Source organism: Podarcis cretensis (assembly GCF_951804945.1).
Source record: "Podarcis cretensis genome assembly, chromosome: 12".
Classification (NCBI taxonomy): domain Eukaryota; kingdom Metazoa; phylum Chordata; class Lepidosauria; order Squamata; family Lacertidae; genus Podarcis; species Podarcis cretensis.
Window position 1 is genome coordinate 60,259,715 of NC_137181.1, and position 25,816 is coordinate 60,285,530.

Genomic DNA, 25,816 nt, shown 5'->3' on the forward strand with positions numbered 1-25,816 from the left:
GAAGCCCTGCTTTGCTTGTATTCCATTTTGATTTAGAGTGTCTCTCATATTTACTTCTACCGGTTTGCTAGCACATATTCTATGTGTGCTCAAATGATATGCATGCAGGTCCTGTATGTGTGATCAGAAACAAAACCTCCATGAACTATATACAGAAAGGTGGGGATGGTTTAAATAATAAATAAACAAACAATTTAAAATACAGGGCTATATAATTGTCCCATATGCTGTTTAACATTAGCATGAAGCCACTGAGTGAGATCATTTGAAGATTTGTGGTGCAATTCCATCAGTAAGCTGACGCCCCCAGCCCTACTTCTCCTTTTCATCAATTTCAGGTTGTACAGTGAAAATGCTGAACCACGGCTGCGAATGGTAATGGTCTGGCTGAGGGCCATAAACTCAGTGCTGATAAGATAAATGGAAACATCCTGGCCCACAGCTATTCACGCTTTTTCTGTGTCCCACTTCCATTATTGCACTGTTGGAATCCTGGAAGCCCAGACCCATATCTGCATACCCTCCAACATTTCTCTGATGATAATAGGAACGTCCCATTCCATAATGATAATTTTTACTATTTATACCCCACACATCTTACTGGCTTGCCCAGCCACTCTGGGAGGCTTACAACATATATGAAAACATAATAAAACATTAAACATTAAAAAAACTTCCCCATCCAGGATTGCCTTCAGATGATTTGGGGGTCAGATAATTCCATACCCTCCAACATTTATCCAATGAAAATAGGGACGTCCTAAGGAAAAGTGGGACATTCCGGGATCAAATCAGAAACAAGGAGGGGCATCTGTAAATCAGGGGTGTCCCTGGAAAATAGGGATACTTGGAGGGTCTGCATTTGGGGCAAGCATTCTTTGGTGAGAAAACACCAACAGAGATTTTGCATGGCAAAGCGTACAGCAATGAAAAGTGTGGAAATATCGGCCACAAACCCTTTAAAACACAGGATAGATTCTATTTCCCATGCCCTAGGGCAGCTAAGCCTACAACTAAGCCCAAGCACATGTACTCTAAAATATTAGCACATCATTTCTCTCTTTACTCCTCCTGCCCTTGTTTATTACTCTCGCCCATGGTGCTACCCCTGCATACAGTATTTTATTTATTTCACCTATATTCTGTTTTTCTATCATCCATCACAAAACCCAAAGCAAGTTTTAGGTTGTTGGTACTTTTGGGCTGGGGCCTATCCTCTTGTACTCTTTTGGATGTGGGCGGGAGAGAGGCTCGTTTAATTTCATTGTACACAGTTTGTACAATGACAATAATGGTATTATTATTATTGTTATATAGAACGATTATTATTTAAAATATTTAGCATTTATTCCCCGATTCCCATTACAATACTCCTGCAGATGGGCTGTTTAGCTTTTTTAATCTCCACGGTTTGAATAACCTATGATCCTCAAACACATTTGGAGGGCTTTTGCTCGGCTAACACCATGCAATTTCTTCCTGTCCTCGGCTTCACCAGGGAACAACTCTGCTTCAGTTGTTCATTAAATTCTGCAACAAGTGTTGGAGGGCTACTGTCCCTTTCCAAACTACCATGCTTTGGTCATACAATTACAGTACTTACTGTTCATTCCTAGTTTATTGTGCAAGGTCATTTAGGAAATGTTACACCAAGCAGAGATGAGAACCAGAACTATTTGGGCCTTGTGCAAGCTGTTTCATACACCAGATGATCTTCCCTGTAAAAGCCACTCTTTGAAACCTTTATGCCATTTCGGAAATTCTGTTGTGCGCCACCTAAGAAGAACAGTGCTGGAGCAGTCTAGTGTTCTGTTCCCAGTATGGTCTAGTCACACAGCGAGAGCTATGGTCTGAAGGCCCCTTTGCAAAATCCTTAATAAACAACTATCTGACTTTTAGAAGACAGCCCTGTTTAGGGAAGTTCTTAATGTTTAATCTTTTATCACTTTTATGATTAATTATTATTAATATTCTGTTGGGAGCTGCCCATAGTGGCTGGGGAAACCCAACCAAATGGGCAGAGTATTATTATTATTATTATTATTATTATTATTTCAAGACAGGGTTTTTTTAATTAAAAAAATAGATTCTTCAGGAAGTTTTTTTTTTTTTAATAGTAGGGAGAAGTTATCTTCCTTACTGGTTGATATCTTTTGATTGTTGTGAGGTGGTGTTTTTTTTGAGGGGGTGTGTGTTAGGCTGTGTTCCTGGGTACCTTCCAATTCCTGGATCCAACAGGGACCCAATTGCTGGAGCAGCCAGACAAGGGGTGGAGCTACACTCTAGAAGCTGCCAACTGCTGGCTGGGCAGCTGGGAGACAGAAGCAGGCCTGATTTCCGCTGGACTTCAAGGCTGTGGCCACGAGAGAAGTGAGGTTTTCTTGGGGTGTTAATGCTGTGAGCCTCTCCATTGTAGGTTGGATTGATCTTTATTACGGCCATTGGCCCGTTACACGACAGTTTCCCATACTAACATATTATACTTAGACCTCCAGATTTAAAATCGCCTAAACTTACAAAAGACAAACAGGAACCGAAACAAAACAAAAACAAGGACGACCATCATACATTACAATAAATTTGTAACCTATACATCGCCCTCTGCTCATAAATTAATCATGGATATCAATGGTGATATCGCTTAAAACATAGATCATGGTTTAAAACAATGGTGGTATCACCTAAAACATAGATCATGGTTTAAAGGGGTTATCCGAGCCACACAGGAGACCGTTTCTCTTCTTTAGGGATAGGACGCTGATCAAGAATCTGGCAACCATGAGTGACCATTGTAGGTTCAAGTTATATATGCGTGTAAATAAATTGTATATTTTAAAGACACCACAGTCTCCGCTATCCCTCATTTTGAAGAAAACGAACCTTGGATAAGCACCTGGAACCCCTGGAATCTTGCACCATTTGGAGATTGGGGTGATGTGTAACACTATGTTTGCTCTAGTAGTCCAACAGGTCAGAGAAAGACTTATCACACAAAATGGTATTCAGTGTTCTGGGGATCGTCTATGTTAAAATGAATTTCTGTGATGATTAATATTTTTTAGCAAATAAATTTGACTGACTCATGCTGAAACTAAACAGGTCTGGGTTTGGCTGGTGCCTGCATGGGAGATCTCGTGGAACATCCTGCACACCAGCTTGAGTTCTGTATAAATGTACTAAGCAAGTACATGTCTCTGAGAAGAACACGGCCCTGATGAGACAAGATAGACTTGCTCCTCTCCTGTTATTTGCCGCCAACATTGGCAGAGGAACAGTGCTTCAGAGCATGAATGTTCTAACTATCTGGACATACCCTCCATGAATTTGTCTATTATATATGTAAACTGTTGTTGTTGTTGTTTTTAAATACACCTTACACCCTAATCCTGAAGATTACTGTAACTTGCTCTTGAGTGAGGTGAAAAACATTACCTTCTCATCATCTCCCCTCCTTATCTCTAGGGCAATCTCCTCTCAGTGCTGAGGAAACAGTAACCCTGGCTCATCTCAGCTTCCAGCCAAGCCCATGCAGCCACCTGCTAATTCATTAATAAATCAGTTTTATTATCTCCTTACTGAGAGTCAGTGTAGTGTTGTGGTCAGTGTGTTAGGCTAGGATCAGGTTGATCTAGGTTCAAACAGTAATCCATGAAACTTGGGAGCAGCTGCCTGAGTTAAGGGTGGGTGGCACTGCTTTGTGGTAGTTCTGGTCCTACTTAGATGACCATTCCCAAAGAGTGACCCTTGGGAAGTGCTTTTCAGCCCTGTGGCCTTAAATGTAGGGTTTCTCAGAGTTCGCTTTTATCCCCTATGCTGTTTAGCATCCACATGAAACTGCTGAGTGGGGTTATACAGAGGTTTGGAGCATGTTGTCAGCAATATGCTGATGATACACAGCTCTACTTCTTCTTTACTTCTGCAGGTGTGGCAATGGATGTTCTGGACTGTTTTCTTGCCTTGGTGATGGATTGGATGAGAGTCAACAAACTGATGCTCAATCCATATCAGGGTGAGGCCTACTGCTACTAGGTAGTTCCTTAAGCCGGATTAATGGGAGGTTGCCTGCTTTTGAAGGAGCAGGTATGCAGCTTGGGGGCCTCCTGGATCCTTTGCTGTCACTTGAGGCTCTGGTGGTCTTGGTGGCTTGAAGTGCCTTCCATCAGCTTTGGCTGGTGGCCCAGGATAGGGACTAACTGGAGAGGGATAGCCTAATTTATGTTATCTATGCTCTGGTAACCTCTAGGCTAGATTACTACAATGTGTTATATGTGGGGCTGCAAGTGCAGAATTCAGTGGCCAGGTTGCTCATTGGGGCAAGACAGTTTGAGCATATAACACTGATCCTGGCCCAACTGCACTGGCTGGCAATTGGTTTCCAGGCCCAATTCAAAGTGGTGATTTTGACCTATATAACCTTAAATGCCTCAAGGACAGCCTCTCTCCATATGAACCTACCCAGATCCTGTGATCATCATCTGAGACCCTTCTTCATGTGCCTCCTCCATGAGAAGTCTAGAGAATGGGAAGATTAGAACGGGGCCTTTTCTGCGGTGGCTCCCCATTTGTGGAATGCTCTCCCAAGGAAAGCTTGCCTGGTGCCAAAAAACCCCACCACACACACAGTTTAAAAGGCCATAGATTGTTTAATCAGCTAAAGGCCTGGGAGAAGAGGAATATTTTGCCTTGCACCTAAAGATGTCTCTGTGTGGTGGGGTTTTTTGTTTGTTTGTTAATATGTTAAGTATTTTTGTGTTTTTATCTTGTAAACTGTCCTGTGATCCTTGGATGAAGAGTGGTATAGAAATTAAATAAATAAATAAACAGAGCCACTCACCTGCTATCAACCTAATATGCTTCACAGAGTTGTTGTAAGGATAAAGTTATGGATGGGGGAAAGTGTATGTCAACCTGAGCTTATTGGAGGAAGAGTGGGAAAGAAATGTGTAAATATTGATAATATTAGAAAATATATTCCCCTTGTAAATGGGTACTAGATGGCCATAATCTAGAGCATACTAATGCTTCTGGTACCTAGGGCTGTTGTTTCACCACAAAAAGTCCTGGAATTGCCACTGGCAGACTATCTGTCAGAAGGCGGAGATGAACAAACTTGCTATACAGTACTCCATTTCTTTTTCACAAAGGGAAGTCACTATGTTCCATCAGCCATAAGAGTCTTTAAAACAAAATCTGTTTCCCAACTCCTTTATGCTTCAAACATCTGGTACAATGGTCTATTTTCTAAGTTAGATGAGTTCCAAGCTAAGTTCCTGTGATATCAAAATGGCTAAAGATCTTGATATTTGGCCTGGGGAAGGGATTACTTTTACATCTAACCAATGAGGAGTCTATTAGCTCATGGTTGAAAACTATGGCCCGAAAAGCCTCCTCAATTGGTTTTTCACCATCACCTGGTTTTTCACTACATCATCTGGGCTATGATATTGCCCTTAAATCCCTGAGGCAGAAGTTACGGGATATTTCACACAGCGATCTTAGCTCTAGATCCTATGTAACCTGTGAACGTTTGCCTCTGGAATCCACTATGGCCATGATTTTCAGTTACCATCGTATTTCATGAATCTGTCTGTACCTAACTATTACCAATTATTTACCAAAGCTAGACTAAATGTAGTTCCATCAGAAGTGCTAAACGGCAGTCTGGTATATACTATCTGCTTATGCTCTCAGGGTGTTGACTCTATGAAGCATATCCTACTACACTGCGAGCAAATTAATTAAACCCCTATTGGTAAACTTAACTGTTTAAATCCGAAACCTTCTACCTTGAGTACCTCCTTGGTAATATGTCAAATGATACTACCCTAGACGTGGCTAAGTTCCTCTCAGAAGTATTAAGAAACAGAAACCTACATGGCTAAACCATAGCGACTGCCTTGGGACCCTTTCTCTGTATTTCTGTTTTATTTTGCTTTTGAAAATGTTGTTGTGGGTCTTTGGACTGAAAGAAGGAATGCTCGTGTGTGATAATATTGCACTGAAGATGGGTCTGAAGCTGAAGAGAATAGCACATCAGAGACAGACCACATAGTCATGGTAGGGAAGAGATTTGCAAACAACAGCAATTTGTTGTCATGTGATGGAAATGTGTCCATGTTAATTTATGTGTTCAGATCTTTCCTATTTAATCAAAGTAACTGAGGAAAAAAATGCTCAAACATTTTTATGAGGTGTGACTGTAGACAGGGCAGCTGGCTTTAATAATAATAATAAGGATTAAAATGTGGAGAGCTGGTGCAAATTGTCCCATAGATCTGACTATTTTTGGAATCTTTCAACAGGCTTTTTCCTTTTCTCCTCCTCAATGGGAAGATAGCGTACAAGGAAAACACGGGGAAGCAATTGGCATATCACCACCCTTTGGATGACAGTGAATCAGCTTAACTCAAAGAGTCTCATGTTTTCTATTTCACTTGCTTTTCTTTTAACTATTACCAAGCATACTTCTGTGTACCTGCCAAGTTTGCTTTCCTTCGCTCTGCTGTTCCTAAAGGAAATAAAATACTTTGGAATTTTTATGAGCAAATGTCTTGGAACCAAGCACACGTTCTGAACACAGTGTTGCATGCCACCTGCTGTTTTATCGGTCTCTTAGTGAGAGGATGCCTTCAAGATTCGCCCCCTTTTCAGAGCGCATCCAGGCTTCCTTCTGCACCGCACGTTCCAGGCACAGATATGGACTTTAAAACTCCATGTCCAAAATGTGGTTTTTGTTTTGTGTTTTGATCACAGCACTTTCCTTGGGAGCGCCTGTGTTTTGCCACTGAATTGCAGTAAATGGCAATCCGTGGGGAAACCTGGTTGCTGTTTGCTCGAATTCAGTGGCAGAATGTGGATTTTCCTTGGGAATTAGCTGTGACAAAAAAGGAGCCACCACTCAGACACGGATCTGGAAAGCCTGGACCTTTGCCTAGAGACACAGCACAAAGGGAAGTGTGCATTAGCCTTCAGTGTAAGGTGTAACTTTACATTCATGGTGATTCATGATACCTTCAGGTCCCACTCTTTGAAAATTTCAGATTATTTCATCAGTGTTTAAAAACATGGCATAAGTAACAAATATGTGCATGGTCTGTAGTTTCCAGCAAATATCCAGAAACTATTCATACCAGTTTTTTCTGTTTATTGTCACTTTTGATACACTATAGAGCCATGGCATAGCCACTCCCACATACTTCCTGTTGGAGCTGAGGGCTCGTCCACACTCCACTCGCCCTGCTCCTTTCCCCCGGGAAAACCTGCTCTTCCCCACTGAAGTGGAGCATGTCACTCAGACTTTTGGCCCTTAAACTGAAGGGTAGCATTGTTGCCTCTTTTAGTGGGACCCGACCTGTAGTCCTTGTTTTTCATTTGACTGTGTTTTTAGCCTTTTATTTGTACTGCTGTGATTTGCAGCTTTTATTGCTGTTCACAACTGATTTTACTGTAATTTAAGTCGCTTTGGGTTACTTTGAAAGAAAAAAACACTAACAGATATAATAAATAAAAAAGGAGAAGGACATGGGCGCAGCCAGAATGTTTTTTTTTGGGGACAGCAGGCTTTATGTTAGGGGGTGGCAGAACTAAGTTATCTGCAACATAATTGGTCAGTTAGATAAGTATTTTTGTTTATTTAGTTGATTTGCAGGAGACAGCCCCCCCCCCCCCGCTACTCCCATGGAGAGGGAGAGAAAATGAGAGAACACATACATTATATCTGGCACATAAGAGCCATGAATGCCCCCGCCCCCCGCAATATACATCTTGAGAACTGGTTCCCTAGTGGAGGTTATGGAGTTACTTGTTTTACTTGCTTCATGCAGTCTATCAGCTAATTATGCAGTCTATTTTTTTCCTCAAGGTGAGGTATCAATATGGAGGTCTACCATAAATGAAAGCTTAGGAAAGTGGGCATGTCCTTCTTTTTGTCCCTGGATGTGTGTGCAGGTGTTGGAAGCATCATGGCTGGGAAGGCTGGCACCTCAAGAGTCTGAAGATGTTGCCATTGTAGTGTAGTGGCTGGCATAAGGGAATTCCTGCCCAGACGTGAGTGGAACAAATTCCTTGCTCAGAGTGGTGGAGAATGAAACCCATATATGATGCTTTCAAGTCCTTGGGGAAAGGGCAGGACACAAATGAAATTGAAAAAACACAGAAGTGGTAGTGGAAAGAATTGTGGCCCCGGTCATTCTCCTTTCATTAGATATTGGTGGCAATGCTAGTGGCCATGTGCTTGATATTTAAGCCTTTTCTGTATGCTCTTCCTGAGCAGCCAGTCATCAATTTGATTCAATAGTATTCATTTTATATTTAGAGAGAGTCAGTGTACTCTCTTGGATCTCCTAGCTAGCCACATCGGGGATGGGGACAGGGACGACAACACTTTTTTTAAAAAAAGTAAAACACAGAACAAATCACTACAACAATGAAATTCCCAATAACTAATAAAAGCACAATTTAAACAAGCTCACACCTGGAATTCCTTGGGCAGCATGACTTCACAGCACCAACAGGGCTGGATGGTGGTGGCCAGGCTCTCTGTTCATAGCTTGAAGACACCCTAAGCTGATGGGCAGTGAAAGTATTTGCTCTAATGAAATATGGTGGAGGTTTTTTGGTATGTTATGCAATCTTTAAGAGGAGAATTTTATTCAGTGTTGCAGTGCCCAATACTGAACATAAGCCTTGGTGCTGTGCAATGGAATGTGGACAAAATCCTAGATGCTTTAACTGCCTTTAAAAATGAAACTTATCTGTGCAATGCAAGTAACATTCACATAGATACTGCTAAACAATCAGAACACTTGCAATTTTTTTCCAGAAATACCTCCAAGGTCCGAAGACTGAGAGCATTAGAAGCAACCCAGCACAGTGTGCTGAAAATAATCAACACTGTATCAACACTGGAAATTTTTTTGGTCAGATTTGTACATGCTTGTGCAGGTGAAAATGTCTCCTTGAGGCTGATTTGTTTTTTCCAGCTGCTACATAATCAAGTTTCAAAGGAGGGAACAATAAGCTCTCCCCTCCCTTGACTATTAAATAAGAACTAGGATAATAAAGTTGTGCTCAAGCCTTAAAACCTGCTTGTACTTGTTTTCAGAGCACTTTAATGAACTAGAAAAACATCTTGCACACTATAATGAATGAAATTTACACAGGCGAGATAAGTCAGCCGTGCACTCACAACATGTAGGTGCCTGATTCTATCTGCAACCACTGGCATTGTGAAGTGTTCAAAGACGCTAAAATCAGAATGTTTCAAATAATCTTCAAAAGTAAGGTTTAGCTGGAATTGATAGTAGTTTGTAGCATAGTCTTGTCACACTGCAGTCATTTTTACTTTGCGGTAAACTGGGATTTTGAGAGGCTGGTGGTGTTAAAATATCTTCTGATAAGATTCTCAATTAGAGCAACTTTCTCAGTGCTCTTTTTCATGGGGCACAAGCTGCTGTGTCTGACAGTTCGATTTATTGCACTGTCATCAGACTTCAAAAATTTAGTGTATTAAAGGACTCGCAGCTCCTGTCTTGCTCTCTCACGAAGAGCTGTTGTCATCTCCCCCGCCACACACACAGAGGGAGGGAGGGAGGGAAGGAGAGAGAGAGCACATGGCCATGGGCATGCTTATGTCATGGACTGGTTGGACATGGAGGAATGGTGGGAGCACCAGCTGGAAAGGTGTTATGTACTGAGTTGAATAGGATCCAAACTGCAGCATTCTGATTGGTCCTAGAACAATAGGATTCAGAATGCAGCAGTCTGATTGGTCCTAGAACAATGCAGCAGTATGATTGGCTGGCAGGAACCACCCAATCATGCTCCAGAGATAAGTGAATCCACAACCTGATTGGCTTATAGTAGAATTCCAGCCTATTGTGTAAATAATGTATATAAAGCAGATACTTTGAGGGGACATTCATTCATTCCTCCTCACCACTATGAGCTGAATAAAGAGCATGAAATCACTTTGCGACTCTGAGTATATTTCACTGGCGACGAGGATGGGATCCCGCTGAGCTGACTGCCACACACAGCACCGCAGCACCGCCACCTGCCGCACCGCTGCCTCGCACCGTGTATCCAGGCTTCAGCTCCGGGACACAAGGAACTCAGAATGGCAACCGACAGCAGCTTCTCGCCGTTCAACCCAGCATCTGGAGACTGGGAAGCGTACGCCTCCCGTTTCACCTTCCTCCTAGAAGCCAAAGGGGTCACCGATGAAGAAGACGCCAAGAAGAGGGCAATATTCTTCAGCGTCTGCGGAGAGGAGACATTTGAAATTGCCCGGGCTCTCCTTGCGCCTGAAGACGTTGCTACTGTTCCATACAAAACAATAATGGAACAGCTGAAGGGGCACTTTTCGCCGCAGCCCTCAGTGGTGGCTCGTCGAAATGCCTTCTATGCAAAGCGGCAAGCCCCTGGGGAAACCATAACTGGGTTTGTGACCTCTCTCCGCCAAGCCGCCCGGTTCTGCAACTTCTCAGAGCTGGAGAACATGCTTCGTGACCGCCTCGTCGGTGGCCTGAGGGATGAGAAGCTGCAACGACGCCTCTACGCTAAGAAGGACCTAACGTTCCAGGTCGCTCTGGAGGAGGCCCTGGCAACGGAAGCTGCCGAGAGGTCGACGCAAGAGGCACGGCCGAACCTGCCGTCCCAACCGAGGGTCCACCACGAAGACCTCACCGATGACTCAGGATCCGACAGCGAGGAGGTGCACCGAGTACAGCAGTGCACTCAAGCAGCCCACATATCACAGCTGCCTCGACGAGAAGGAGGGAACTGCACAAGCTGCGGGGAAAGTCACGAGAGGAGGACCTGCCGTTTCCGCAACGCAGAGTGCAGGCAGTGCAGAAAATCGGGACACATTGCCCGGGTGTGTCGAGCTCGGCCCACCCGACGCCAGGCATCAGATGACCAATCCCAGAGCCCCAGGTCCCGGGGCCCAACGCACCAAGGCAACTCGACGGAGCTCACGGACTTCCAGGTATACCAGTTGCCCCACCCCAACGTAGAGAAAATTTATATAGAGGTACAAATAGAGGGGGCCCCATGCCGAATGGAGCTTGACACGGGTTCAACTCTATCAATAATCTCGGCAAGGACCTTAAGGAAACTGTGTCCTACTGGGGGTCCCAAACTCAGGCCGGCCCCATTCACCCTCCGGGACTTCCAGAAACGTAAGGTCCCCACAATGGGGGTGGGGAACTTCAGGGTGCAATACCAAGGGCGGACGCGGCAACTGGACTTACTTGTGGTCAAGGGCCCCTACATTAGCTTACTGGGATTGGCATGGTTTGGACCACTGGGGCTAGCCATCACCGGGGTGAACCACACTACCTTACAAGTGGACGTGGACGCCATATGCAAGGAATTTCCAGGGGTTTTTGATGGGAAATTGGGACAGTATACGGGCCCCCCATTGCTCTACAGCTTGACCCCGCAGTACGACCGGTCAGGCTCAAGGCCCGCCGGGTCCCGTTCGCCCTGAAACCCCGTATAGACGAGGAATTGGACCGGCTCGTGGAGCAAGGAGTGCTGGAGCCGGTGCCTAATGCCCCCTGGGAAACCCCAATCGTCACACCCGTCAAGCCGAATGGTTCGGTCCGCATCTGCGCAGACTACAAATGTACCATAAACAAGGCCCTCACGGCCCATGCATACCCAGTGCCAGTGGTCAGCCATGTCCTTGCCACCCTGGCTGGGTCGAAAATTTTTGGCAAGCTGGACTTGGCCCAAGCATATCAACAGCTGCCAGTAGATGAGGCCACAGCAGAGGCACAGACGATTGTGACGCACAGAGGAGCGTTCAGGGTAAAGCGGCTGCAATTCGGTGTCAGTGTGGCACCAGGCATATTCCAGAATCTAATGGACTCACTCCTTAAAGGGATTCCTGGCGTCACCCCCTTCTTCGATGATGTGTTGATTGCCGGGCCCACACCAGAGGAGTTTGAGGACCGCCTCCGCACCGTTCTGCACTGTTTCCAGATGGCGGGTCTCAAGGTGAAGCGGGAAAAATGTCTACTAGGAGTGCCTCAGGTGGACTTTCTGGGATTTATGGTGGACGCAGAAGGGGTCCACCCGACTGGGGACAAGGTACGGGCCATTTGTGATGCCCCAGCGCCCAAGAGCAAGACGGAACTTCAGGCCTTCTTGGGACTATTGAACTTTTACCATTCCTTCCTTCCCCACAAGGCGGCAGTAGCAGAGCCCCTACACAGACTCCTGGACAAGCGGGCCCCTTGGGTGTGGGGCCAGTGCCAGGAGGCCGCATTCCAGGCAGTCAAGGACTTGCTTGTCTCAAACTCGGTCTTGGCACACTTCGACGAGAGGCTGCCGGTGGTGCTAGCATGCGACGCCTCGCCCTATGGCATTGGCGCTGTCCTGGGACACCAACTCCCGGATGGAAGAGAGGTACCGGTAGCATACTTTTCCCAGACACTCAACGCAACCGAGCGGAACTACTCGCAAATAGACAAGGAGGGGTTGGCAATCGTGAAGGGAGTAAAAAAATTCCATGATTTCTTGTACGGGCGGCCCTTCACCGTGGTGACTGACCACAAGCCGTTGCTTGGCTTGTTTGCCCCCCAAAAGCAGACCCCCCAAGTGCTGTCTCCTCGTGTCCTCAGGTGGTCAATTTTCCTTGCCAGCTACCAGTATGCACTGATTCACCACCCGGGGAAGGCGATGGGCCATGCAGACGCCCTCAGCAGGCTACCACTACCGGAAACAGGCCCCGACCCAGCACCTGCACAAGAGGTTATGAGCCTGGAGCTGCTTCCCGACCGCCCCATTAAGGCACAAGAAGTTGCACACCATTCCAAGAAAGATAGGGTCATCTCCCGGGTCCTGGACTGGGTGTGGAGGGGATGGCCCAGCAGCAGCCCTGGGCCAGAATTCGCTGGCTACACAACCCGCAAACATGAACTGTCGGCCCACAAGGGGTGCCTGTTATGGGGAAGCAGGGTCGTTGTTCCCCAGCCCCTCCGCAAAAGGGTCCTCACAGCCCTACATGAGACACACCCAGGGGTAGTAAGAATGAAGGCCCTTGCCAGGAGTTATGTGTGGTGGCCGGGGATCGACGGAGAGATAGAGGCCTGGGTCAAACACTGCCAGGCCTGCCAAGAATCCCGCCCAGATCCCCCAAGGGCCCCAGTCCAGTCCTGGGAGTCCGCCCGAGCACCATGGTCACGCCTGCATGTGGACTTCGCTGGCCCCTTTGAGGGGAAAACATTCTTCATAGTGGTGGACTCCTACACCAAATGGCTGGAAGTCGCACTGGTACCGTCCACTTCTACGTCCGCAGCCATCCGGGTACTACGCAGGCTGTTTGCAACCCACGGGCTCCCTGACACTCTCGTCTCTGACAACGGGGTTGCATTTACGTCAGGAGAATTCCAAACCTTCACAGCGCAGAACGCCATCCGCCACATCCGTTCGGCGCCATTCCACCCCGCCACCAATGGCCAAGCAGAACGCATGGTGCGGACCACCAAGGACACCCTTTGCCGCATGACGCAAGGGGATTGGGAATACCGCCTTGCCACATTCCTCCTAGCACAGCACAGCACCCCCAACTCAACGACCGGCCCCGGAGCCCCGCTGAACTACTAATGGGCCGGCGCCTTGCAATCAGATTGGACCGCCTTCACCCCGATAGAGCTCAGGATGAGGTAGTGGTGGGGGAAGGCAGGAACCCCCGACCTTCGAGGCCCAGGACCCAGTGTACGCAAAGAATTTTGGGGCAGGCCCAGCATGGGTACCTGCCACAGTCACCAGGGTCACTGGCCCGGTGTCGTACGAGGTGCTAACGGATGGGGGGCAATGCTGGCGCCGCCACTGCGACCAGATACGGCGACGATTCCTGGGAGAAAACCAGGAGGAGGAAAGGTCAGAGGAGTCCCAAGGGAACAGAGGGGCAGTGAGGTCCATAGAGCAGGAGGGGCCAGCAGGAGAGGCAGAATCAGTAAATACAGAGAGGACCCGCGAGGCCGAAAGGACACCGGAACCAGAACCACGACTGAGCGAGCCGGTTGCGCCAGACCAAACAGGCCCATCACAACCAGCATCCTTGGAACACGAGCCAGAACCTGAACCCCGGATCAGGGAACACCACAGGCCGCAACGCACACGTAGGCCGCCGGCGTACCTTGAGGACTATGAATGCGACCTCCCGGGCAGGACTCGAACTTAGAGGGGAGGGGTGTTATGTACTGAGTTGAATAGGATCCAAACTGTAGCAGTCTGATTGGTCCTAGAACGATAGGATTCAGAATGCAGCAGTCTGATTGGTCCTAGAACAATGCAGCAGTATGATTGGCTGGCAGGAACCAGTGTAAGACAGAATCATAGAAATGGCACTATACTATGCTATGGAACCAGTTTGGTGGAGCAGTTAGAGTGTTAGATTAGGAAATGGAGAACCTAAATTGAAGTCCCTCCTTAGCCATGAAGCTCAGTGTGTAGCCTTGGGCCGGTAACTATCGCTCAGCCCCCCACCCCCCGAGTAGTTGGGGTGATAAAAGTGGTGGTTTTTTTGTGTGAGGGAGGGACACACAATGTCTGTTCTTGGAAGAAGGATGGAATTTCACAAAATAAGTGTGACATATTTTGAAATGTTTGTAAGAAATAGGCAGCTTTCTGTGTTCAACCCCATTGTCTGACATTGTGTTGTGTTGTGTTGACACACAGAATCTCAGAATTTACAGGGTGATGTATTAATGAAATTCTCTTGACTCAGATAACAGGCAGAGCTGCATGGAGTTGGAAGTAATTTCAGAGGGTACTTCAGTTTTTCTCCAGCCCCAGTATGACTTTTGTGAGATCTGATTTGTATTTTGTGAGATCTGATTTGTATCTGATTTGTACATTTAGAACAAGTATGGCTAATATCTGGGCTGTTTTAATGCCCTTCTTTGCTACACTGAAATTGAACTTCTTTATGTACGAGAAAATATCCTTTGGAAAGTGTTGTTGGTGAAGAATAGTCAGAGATGTGAAAAGGGCTGGGTTTCACACATTCATTTTGAAACTAGGTAAATAATTTATTATGGGTCTCATGTTGATGTGAAGCTAATATTATTCTTGCCCGAATCATCTATAAACAGATGTCTGAATGCTTTAGTGGCAAATAACAGTGCGGCAATATGATCCAGAAGACCCACAATTATACTGGAGGTGTGAAAAAACATTGTGCAGATTTCTAGTTAGCCTGTTTAGCAACTGGACAAAATGTGGGGTGTATGCCCCACCCCCAGGCTGAACACAAAGGCTGCATGAATGGGCCTTTTGAGCTTCCAGCACCTCCTGAGATCTGTCTAACATGAACAAATCACATGTATTCCTGTTCCTCTGTTCTTGATGCATTGCCACAGAAGGGAGGCTGCCCTCCAGAGCCAAGGTTTTCAATAAATTAAAATAATAAAAAGCAGCAGTCACTGTTTTCTTCTCCTGTCTAAACATTATTACATTGGACAAAATATTAGACTATATTTACAAGCCACATGGTGGTTTTGACTTTTTACAAACTCATCTGGAAACATTTGATTTTCAGTATGAATAGCTTTTGAATTAGAACCTTTGAGGGCAACAGTTTGGCCATAGCAAGTTTTTCAAACTATTTTTAAAAGAGTGGTTGCCAGATTTTAGGGAAAAGCTGCATTCTTTCACACAGATTGCTTGAATCCAACGTTTAGGGAAATGTAGAGTAAAACAGTTTACTGTTATCCAAAATCTTGCATTCACTCTTGTCCATATCTTATTAAACCTTAACTGGAAAGACTCTAACCAACCTACAGATTATAACCGTCTCCCTAAAAATGGGCAAATATAAAATTTCATCCTAGAATGCTCATCATAACAAATCTGTTTGGGTGGCTACTGAAAAAGACCTTTAACAAAAGACATCTGGTGCAAAATGCAAGGAACATTGCCTTATTACAAGCATCATCCAAATGAATGAGAGTTCAAGTGCGCAGCTGTGCTCTTGTATAACTCCTCTTCACTTTTGTGGGTCTTGTGCACAACAGATGTTTCCAAAGGATCATTCCTCTAGAATTTGTAAGTATCTAAAAGTGCAACATTTCAAGCTGACCTAATGCACTGGGCAGCGTGCCAGGTCTATAATAACACTTTATTCCCTTTGTGCATTTCCCTGACTCAAGGCAGATGGCAGTGTGACACTGAGGCTGAACGGAAAAAGATGACCTGCACAAAAGACACCGTCAACTTCAGCACAGCTTGCAGAAATTAGGCTATATTCCTTGAAATCAGATGCCTTGTATATGTTGTAGTAGTAGGCCAAGTCAGGTTGAGGTCTAATGTGCCTTCTCTTCTGTCAAGCATTCAATTTATTTGGTTTGCAATTTGATATGCTTAGGGGTGCTAGTGTAGCCCTCCAAACTCATGCTCAGCACTTCAGAGGTTTGTCAAAGCCCATCTCAAAGAAAAGGTGAGCTTTACAAGCCCCTAGATTCTTTTCTGGCTCAGAAATCAAGAAGAGGAGGGAGACCCCCTTCCCTTCCACTGGCATTGTGCTGCATTGGAAGGAAAGCCTGGAGGAGATATGTATTTCTTTCTTATTTAATAATATTTTTTATTAATTTTCAATTACAGTCTGATAATAGTCTCATTATAACAATGCCAAATTATAATACAATTAATACCAAGCATTCAAATACTGAATTTTATAATTCAGGTCCCCACCCCACATGCAAGATTTGATGGTTTGATGATTTTATTTATTTCTGCGTTCTAAAATTTTATTAATTTCAATTACATTCTGGTCATAATAATAATCCCTTACACAACAGCTACAATATTAATAACTTCTATTTGTGTTAACAAATTAAATGGTTTATAAAATTACAAGTGAGGCACTCAAACTATATCCTTGTTCTTCCTCTGTGTGGCAATTATTCTGTCCGTGGTGTTTCTTCCTGTCCTTGTAAAAGGTTATGCCTATCTTTTCCTGGTTGTTGCTGTTCTCCATCATGCCTTCCATCATGCCTTTCCCTCTCAGCCTGGGAAGAAGAGTGGTCTGTCGAACTGCAGACGACTCAGTAATGAACCTTATCAGTTCCTTGGCAAGTTCACAGACTTCTTTCATCCTTCCTTCCAACTGAAGATATATGAGCATTTATACTTCCAATTAAATTAAATTCCAAGTCATTTTAGTGTTAGTTCAGTCCGTAGATAAAAAAGGACAGGGAAGAGTCAGCTCTAAGTTTCCACCATAAACCTTTTGCAAAATAGAGCTTCCCTCCCTTTCCCCCCCTTTTTTACACATTCAGTTCCGTTTAATGTTATATTCCATATCTCTAATCCAGTTTCATTCCTCCTCACTTGTACATACATATAATTTGAACTAATATTAAAGGGAGGGTTGCCAAATCATAAATATTGAGGGGGGGGGGGACTTTATATCAAGAAGCCATAGGCTCCACTCTCCCCCATCTTTTGCACCGAATGAAGTTTTCTCTCAAGTTCAAAAATTAACGACCTTGCAGCTGATTCTATTCCGCAGTTTATGACCTCATCTTTTCCAGCATGCGCCTGTACTTTAGTCCAAATTAAGCTCTAATTAACAGGAGAATCTCTGCTTCTTATTGGTGGCGTTGGAGGGTTTTCAGCAGGGGAAGTGCTTTGCACTCAGCACCTCGCTGCCTCCCGTGTTCCATGCTGGAGCGAGAGCCAGGTACCGAGATGAACTGCAAGTGAAGCCCATTCCCCCCATCCCTGGGGGGAATATGCAAGGATAATTACCCTCAATCATATTTGTTTTTCCTTCGCCAATAATCTCCTGCTGTCATGGGAGCTGCCTCCACTTAGGCAGACTGGAACCGAAAGCCCGAGATATATATTTCTTGGGCGAGTATGAGGGCTGCTTTGTATAGAAAATCTGGTGAACATGTGGAGCTCAGGAACATGTGATGCTCAGGAACCTCCTTCCACATGTTTATTAGTCACCAGAAAGGGCTAAGGCACAGGTGGATAAACTGTGTCTGGAAGGGAGGGTGGGAACACCTCATTATATGTTACCACTAGCGATTCATGAAGTGGCCCATTCTTCCATCTCATCTGAGTTCTTCATTTCTTCATTGTTTTTCCTGGATTTGAAAAGTGTTTTTCTGCACCTCTTTCTATGTAGTTTCAGAGCAATTGGAGAGGGCAGTAGCTTATCTGATGGTTTCTTCACCCTTGTTGTAAGGCTTAGGGAAAAGTTAAGTCTCCCTCCCCACCCCCACAGGTGACTGAGAATAAGTAGGCAGGCTACAGACATATATTTTTACCCAGAGCAGCAGATCACTGTGGTTCCCCAAACTGCTTAAATCAAATAGCATGAAACACACTAACATCAGAAAAGTGTTCCTTTCACTTGCTTTCCAGAACAGTAGTTGCATTGGTTTCTTGTACCAAACTAAAGCATGAACATAAACATCTATAAACTAATCTGAGAGTAACTCCATGAAATCTATGGGTTTGGAATTCTAATCTGGGGCAGCTGTAGGTCAGGCATAGGCAAACTCAGCCCTCCAGATGTTTTGGGACTGCAATTCCTATCATCCCTGACCACTGGTCCTTTTAGCTAGGGGTGATGGGAGTTGAAGTCCCAAAACATCTGAAGGGCCAAGTTTGCCTATGCCTGCTGTAGGTGAAAACTGAAGCAAGGTGGTCCTTAGTCTAGATTCATTAAGCCAGAGAAGCCTTTCATTCCTGGCTCTGCCTATCACCATTAGGTAGTCACCAGCAGGTAACCGCTACTCCTAGCTAAGGAACACTAATAACCAAGTTTAACTATAAAAAGCATAGCTATGGAGCTTGACATTTAGTATAAATAACTAGAAAATGAGGTAAGTAATCAACATTTATAGACCATTTAAGGCAACAGATAATTGAACTGTTTGGGGAAATGGAAAAATGGGGCTCTCATAAAGTTGCACCCAATGAAGGTAACATCAGGGTGCATAAACTTATCATAATGAGAATATTGACCATGCCTTTCTGTCTTCCATGAGAAAAAGTTTTGTTGTCTCTAAAGAATGTGCTTGGCTTAGCTTCTCACACAGTGCAGACCAAGCAGAAATGGATTTGTGCTGGGAAGCTCAGTTCACCCTCTTCTTCTTCCTGATGACCTAATTCATGTGGTCTTTTCAGACGCTTCTGCTGCTTATCTCATGAGGAATGTCTCCCTTAGTGAAAATGGATAATTGTTTCTGAGTTGTACTTATTGTTGTGCAATGCAAGCAAGAGTAATCTACTTATTTGTCCAGGGAATTTCCTTCCAGATAACTTTTGAACTGCAGTCATAGGCACAGATGCAGAAACCTATGATGGTTTGTGGTCATGTCAGACCAATGTATTTGCTTTGAAGGGTATACTAAATTTTAGCGCGAGGAGGAGAGAACACTTGGGAAACTGAGATTCAATTAAAACCCTTAAAAAAAAATGAGTGGGAAGTTTATTTTAAATATTTGTCTCTATTTGCATCTGTTTCAATTTTAAATGAGCCACCTCACCTTTAATGATATATGTTAGGATGTGAGCATATTCACAGAAACTCCTTCTAAAGAAAGTATGCTTTATTTTGTGCTCACTCTCTGGAGGGTGGCATGAAAGGCAGGTAGGACAGTGTTCTCAAAGCTATTAACATGAGTTTGACCAAACTACGGGAGGCAGTAGAAGACAGGAGTGCCTGGCGTGCTCTGGTCCATGGGGTCACGAAGAGTCGGACACGACTAAACAACATGGCAAGACATGTTATACTATCCATACAATGCCAATATCTAGAGATCAGAGTTGCCCTGCCTCTGATCACAAAGATTCCATTTCACTTGTTAATATTGATGAATCAATCTTGAAAAATAACAAAAACAAATTCTACACTAGTGACCAATGCACCACATTGCAGTAATGAATTTGAAAAGTTAACACCTTTAAATAAGGCTGGAGAGAAGATGACAAGACAGTTCATAGCTTTACATTACCTGCAATTGAAAGAGGAGGTCACTTTTATCATAATAAGTGGCCAAGACCTTGGAGACTTTCTTGTTTCCAAGGCATTAGGCTCATTTATTTCATGTACTTGTTTCTAAAAACTGACTTTAATAGAGGAATTATTCTGAGAGAGGAAGAGATACCTTCATCTTGCTTGTGATTGATATTGTCCTATGAGAAACTGGCAAGCAAGCACTTTTTCCTTATTAACTTTTGGATTGATTTTTCTTTTTCATTTTAAACATTAACAAGCTTTAGACTTTGGTGAGGATAGAAGGTGGTGGGGTGTTATTTTGTGTGGGTTTTTTTTAGCATCTTCTAGTGACCGTTAAGCTAGAGTTGATAATCCCTCAAAGTCCAATTAAGAAAAATTCAGGCATGCAATAAATAAGAGAGTTACTGAAAAAAAGAGATTGATAAATAGAGGCATAGATTGCTGCATCTTTTGAATTTCCAGAACTTTATTTAAAATACTTTCTCCCAGGAAAAGGTTAAGCTAGCTACCATGTATCTGACAAAAGAGAACCATGAAGTGGTAAAACTTGCTGCAAAAAGTTGTGAAGAGGGATGATTGACTAATGTTTATGCTTTCTGGGGCACTTCAGGCACCTTTTCCCCAATGCATCATTCAGTCCCATTCCTAAGTGTGAAGAGAAACACCCTCCTCTGCCCTGAGGAGTCATGCCACAAACGAAATGGTCCATGGAACAACAATGGTGGCACATACTGTATTGGCCCGAATATAAGACGCATCCGCAAATAAGCTGCACTTTTAAAATTCAAGGCTTATTTGTGGGTGTGGCCCACCTGCTTGCACTACCTCCATGAAAGGGGGATTGGGGCGGCCGGCTTTGAGCATGCTGTGTGCACGCCTCCCAGCACTACCTCCCCAAGCCAGTGCCGGCCATGGTGGTAGTGCCGGGAGGCGGGCGCGCAGTGCTTGGTTCTGAATATAAGCTGTCCCCTGTATTAGTTATTACCGTAACTAATACTGTAGTTACTGTAACTTCTGTATTTCTTCTCTCTATGACTGTTCTCTGGTATGAGAATGAAGACAGTCTGTAAAAGGAAAAGATAAACATATCTTAAATCATATTCCACCACATTTCCCATGTGCTGAAATTCAGGCTGGGAGTTCGTAGTTGCAGTGACCTGCCTTGGGTGGGGGGCAGGGGCTTATGCTACTTTCTGAAGGAGTTGGCTGATTTCAGCCTTGCATGGTTCATTATTTTTATATAGGGTTTACTTCTTAACCTTTTCTTCTCCCAAAGATATCCCAGTTTGAGACCCACCGGCTACCTTCACCTGGTTTAGCTGGCCAGGTGAAGCACTTTCCCAGGGTGTGACTGTTGCGTGTTGAGTCCCACAATGCCACCCCCCAAAAATTCACACATCACACATCAATTTTTGTTTAAGGTTTTTGGCATAATTTTGGCCACAACTTTATTAAAAATACAAAAAATATGAGTGGTTGCTTAGGCATTGGTTATGGCTATCTGTCCTTGCCCCCAGGGACAGAGCTGGCCTTCCGGACTCCAACGGAAGCCAGCGTGGGAAACAAGTATTGGGTGAGAAAATGAAGCTGGGCACCAGTCCCTCACTTCTCACCCTCATGTTCCTGTGGGGCTTGCACGGCCCAAGTCCGATGCCAGGGACAAGGACGAAAAGAATGGCAAGCCCCTGGATTCCTTTAACGGAATTCCCTTTCCGCACCACCATTGGAGGGGTAGGCACTTACCCCTCCACCAACCAATTTTAACCAATGCCTAACCTTACAAGTTGTGACGATTTGCTACGGGGTAGGCAAAAACCAAATGGCACCAGCCAATCAGCCAGATGGCAAAATTCCTACCAGGCCCCTGCTCCAAGGCAGACGACCCCATGACAGGCATAGCAAGGTCAAGCGATCAAGAAACCCCCCCTATAAAAGGGAGGGTGGGCGGGTGATCCGGTGCAAAACGGCCAAGAGGACGCCCAGCGTTGGGTGTCCTGTATTTAAAGACTCTGACCCCTCCTCCAAATTGGCAATAATCAAAACTCCCCAGCAACCCAATTTTAACCACTTAATGGCTTGGGTTTATCCCAAATCTGCCCAGCAACAGCAGGCTGGCTTGTATCCCCCAACCGCAACACGTCTCTCTGTTAGGGAGAACATGCTCTGTCGCATGCTGACAGCCACAGGTGAGAGAGCCCAGTGCAGGGTGGGGACCAGAGGTGGACAAACTGCCTCAGAAGGAGCACAATGTGTCCCCCGCCAGATGTACTATCCCTCCCCTAACACCCCATACAAGACAAAAGTCCTATCATGCTGTAAACGTTTTCATTGCATAATATCCCATAGTTTAAGCTATGGGATAAAGAGAGTGCCAGAGACTGAAGCAACAGAGCATTTAATTTGCAGTTCAGCTTTCAGATGCCCCTTCTGAGTTCCCACGCAACTAAAGTTGAAGGGAAGGGGAACATGCAGAAAGATGAACAACGAAATCATGTGCAAAATAATGGGACAGGTAAGGAAAATGGGAACTAGGGTAGAATGTGTGAAAGGGGTGTTCAGACGGGAATAATGAGAACTAGTGAATTTGGATGCCCCTGAGCTCAGTGCCTGGCTGGGCTGTCCCTAAGATGAACTTGATATATCTACATTTATTTTATATTTATCAGCACATCTAATGCAGATGGGAACGAGCTAGTGACTACTGCAGAGGATTAAAAAATATATATATGAAGAGGTGTACGCACATGAGGGCACAGGTTGTTGTTATTATTATGCACAAGTGACATGCAACAAATTGTGACCAGAACAAGAGTGAGGTCTTGTTATACAAATAAGTCAGGAGTTGTCTATAAATTACACATACTGTTAAGTGTGGGGTTTTATTAAGTTTGAAGCATTTTGGTGGTTAATAATAATAGTGGTACCTCGGGTTACATACGCTTCAGGTTACAGACGCTTCAGGTTACAGACTCCGCTAACCCAGAAATAGTGCTTCAGGTTAAGAACTTTGCTTCAGGATGAGAGCAGAAATTGTGCTCTGGCGGTGCGGCAGTAGCAGGAGGCCCCATTAGCTAAAGTGGTGCTTCAGGTTAAGAACAGTTTCAGGTTAAGTACGGACCTCTGGAACGAATTAAGTACTTAACCTGAGGTACCACTGTAATCAGAACCCAAATTAGGAAAGTACGGTGCCAAGTCAGCTAGAAAGAGAAACTACCTTACCTGGCAATAATTATTGCTTCAGTTTCCACACTGGCACTCTGTACAATTTTGAAAGCTTTGCTGCTAGGAAAGAAGCTTTTCTGTAACCACAGGGAGCTTTGCATAATTCACATAAAGCTGAGTCTCTCATTTTCTTTTCTGAATAATTCATAATATCATAAAGGGGGGAAGTTCACATCTCTTTAACCTTTGAAGTAATAATATAGGACTTTTCTTTTTCTTTGCACCTCTGTCCCCCGCTTTATGTTCAAAGGTGAACAAAAGTAGCAAAGGTGTCTTGCATATATGGTATTTGCAAAAGCTACTTCTTAATGTTTGGTCACCCTAGGGTGACCAAGAAACACAACCCTAGGGTGGAACTTAGCAGAAAGAAGGCACAATGCTTTGCTTTTCCTATAGGGAAAAATGAACTATTGCCCTGGGGCAGTGCCCAAACATGCCATCCTCTACTGCTGAATCTGGATAGCCTGGTACTCAGTGTCTGCACTCCACCCCCCACCCCACCCCATTGTGATGGGCATTTCTACTAGGAATTGGTATTAAACACAACTGTGCCGTGAGGTCAGAGTGGTTATGAAGGGGCTACCACATTTATCCTCACAACAACTCTGTGAGGTAGTTTAGACTCTTGAGAGATAAATAATGACTGACCTCAGTTTAGAATTTGAATAGGAAGCTCAATGAGGATTTGAGAAGGGAGAGAGAAAGCTAAATACAGTGGTACCTCAGGTTAAGAACTTAATTCGTTCCGGAGGTCCGTTCTTAACCTAAAACTGTTCTTAACCTGAAGCACCACTTTAGCTAATGGGGCCTCCTGCTGCCGCCGCTGCGCGATTTCTGTTCTCATCCTGAAGCAAAGTTCTTAACCCAAGGTACTATTTCTGGGTTAGCGGAGTCTGTAACCTGAAGCGTCTGTAACCTGAAGCATATGTAACCCGAGGTACCACTGTAATTTCACTCACATGCCTATAGAATAATTTGGGAACTTTGTAGCTCCCAAGTTCAGAATGAGGAGGCTGAACTTTTCTTCTACAGTATTAAGCTTGGTTAGTGAGAAGATGAGAAAAACTAGACCCTATTTATGCCAAAATGAATTGGCAGGCAAACAAAACCAAGCTGGTAGGTAGGTACTGGATTCAGCCCCACTTGATAGAGCAGGAAAGCAAGGCTTGGGCAAAGATGCCCTAGGATTAAAATGGGAACAACAGACAATTTGTTCCAAGTGAAGAAGCAGTGTGGGATCCTCAAAGTTTTTGCCTGTGCCTGAGCAGAGAGGTTTGCTATGCTGCTTTGTAAATGGAAACCGGTCACTAGCTCTAAGCCAGGGGTCAGCAACCTTTTTCAGCCGTGGGCCAGTCCACCGTCCCTCAGACCATGTGGGGGGCTGGACTATATTTTTTTTTTTGGGGGGGGATGAACAAATTCCTATGCCTCACAAATAATCCAGAGATGCATTTTAAATAAAAGGACACATTCTACTCATGTAAAAACACGCTGATTCCCGGACCGTCCGTGGGCCGGATTGAGAAGGCGATTTGGCAGCATCTGGCTCCTGGTCCTTAGGTTGCCTACCCCTGCTCTAAGCATTGAAATCATGCCCAGAGCAAGCAGTCAGTGTGCCAGGCCTCCCTCCGCCTCTTTCCCTCCAGGCCCAGGACAGGATGGAGCCCCTGGCCAGAGGAGGAGCCACACTTGCAAGCCTCCCTCCTCCTCCTCCTCCTCCTGCCCTCAGCGGCCTCCAACCTCGGTACCGTCGCCCGCCTGCTCGCTGCCCACTGGTGGACGTTGTGCCCGTCACGGGCTGCCGCGGGAAGGGAAAAGGCTCGGGCGGCAGTCGCGTCCTCCCGGGATGATCCCCGCAGACGCACCAGCCATCAGGGCCGGGCCTGGATCAGGCCGCGGATGGCCGCCCTGGCTCTCTCCGCGCCCTCTGGCCTTCCTCCTGCGGTGACAGCAGGCGAGGGATACGGGCTTTCCTCTGCTTCAGAGCAGAGTGACTTCATCCACTCGGCTCCCCAGGCCTCCGGGATCTGTTTGGCTGCCTCTGGGGCTGAGATCCACCCCTCATTTTAAACTTTTTTTTACTGCCTCCCCTCTAATTTTTGTTTTATTATCATTTTATTTTATCTAAATTATTGCCAATCTGAGGAGGCGGGAGAGAGCTGCATTAACTCTCAGCTGATTATCTAGAAGAAGAAGAAGAGGAGTTTGGATTTGATATCCCGCCTTTCACTCCCTTTAAGGAGTCTCAAAGCGGCTAACATTCTCCTTTCCCTTCCTCCCCCACAAAAAACACTCTGTGAGGTGAGCGGGGCTGAGAGACTTCAGAGAAGTGTGACTGGCCCAAGGTCACCCAGCAGCTGCAGGTGGAAGAGCAGGGAAGCGAACTCGGTTCACCAGGTTACGAGTCTACCGCTCTTAACCACTACACCACACTGGCTCTCTAGGACCTAGAGCAGGGGTGTCAAACTCAAATTCATCGGGGGCCGCATCAGCAGTTTGGTCACCCTCAAAGGGCCGGTTGTATCTGTAGGACTATACATCATATGTACTTACAGTACAGGAGAGAAGGGTTCAGGCAGCCGTTGGATCTGTCACATCACAGGA

General features: G+C 45.2%; 1 protein-coding gene across 1 annotated transcript in view; it reads left to right on the forward strand.

Moving 5' to 3' along the window:
* LOC307199728 (uncharacterized protein) overlaps window positions 1-25,062 on the forward strand; it is a gene marked incomplete at its 3' end in the record, with an annotated part of 327,020 nt that extends 301,958 nt beyond the window's left edge. The window contains exons 2-3 of the mRNA XM_079947705.1: window positions 9,903-11,032; window positions 24,859-25,062. Coding sequence (XP_079803831.1) covers window positions 10,118-11,032; window positions 24,859-25,062 — 1,119 coding nt within the window. The 5' untranslated portion in view covers window positions 9,903-10,117. The remainder of the gene's footprint in view (window positions 1-9,902; window positions 11,033-24,858) is intronic.
* Between the last annotated feature and the right edge of the window lie 754 nt (window positions 25,063-25,816).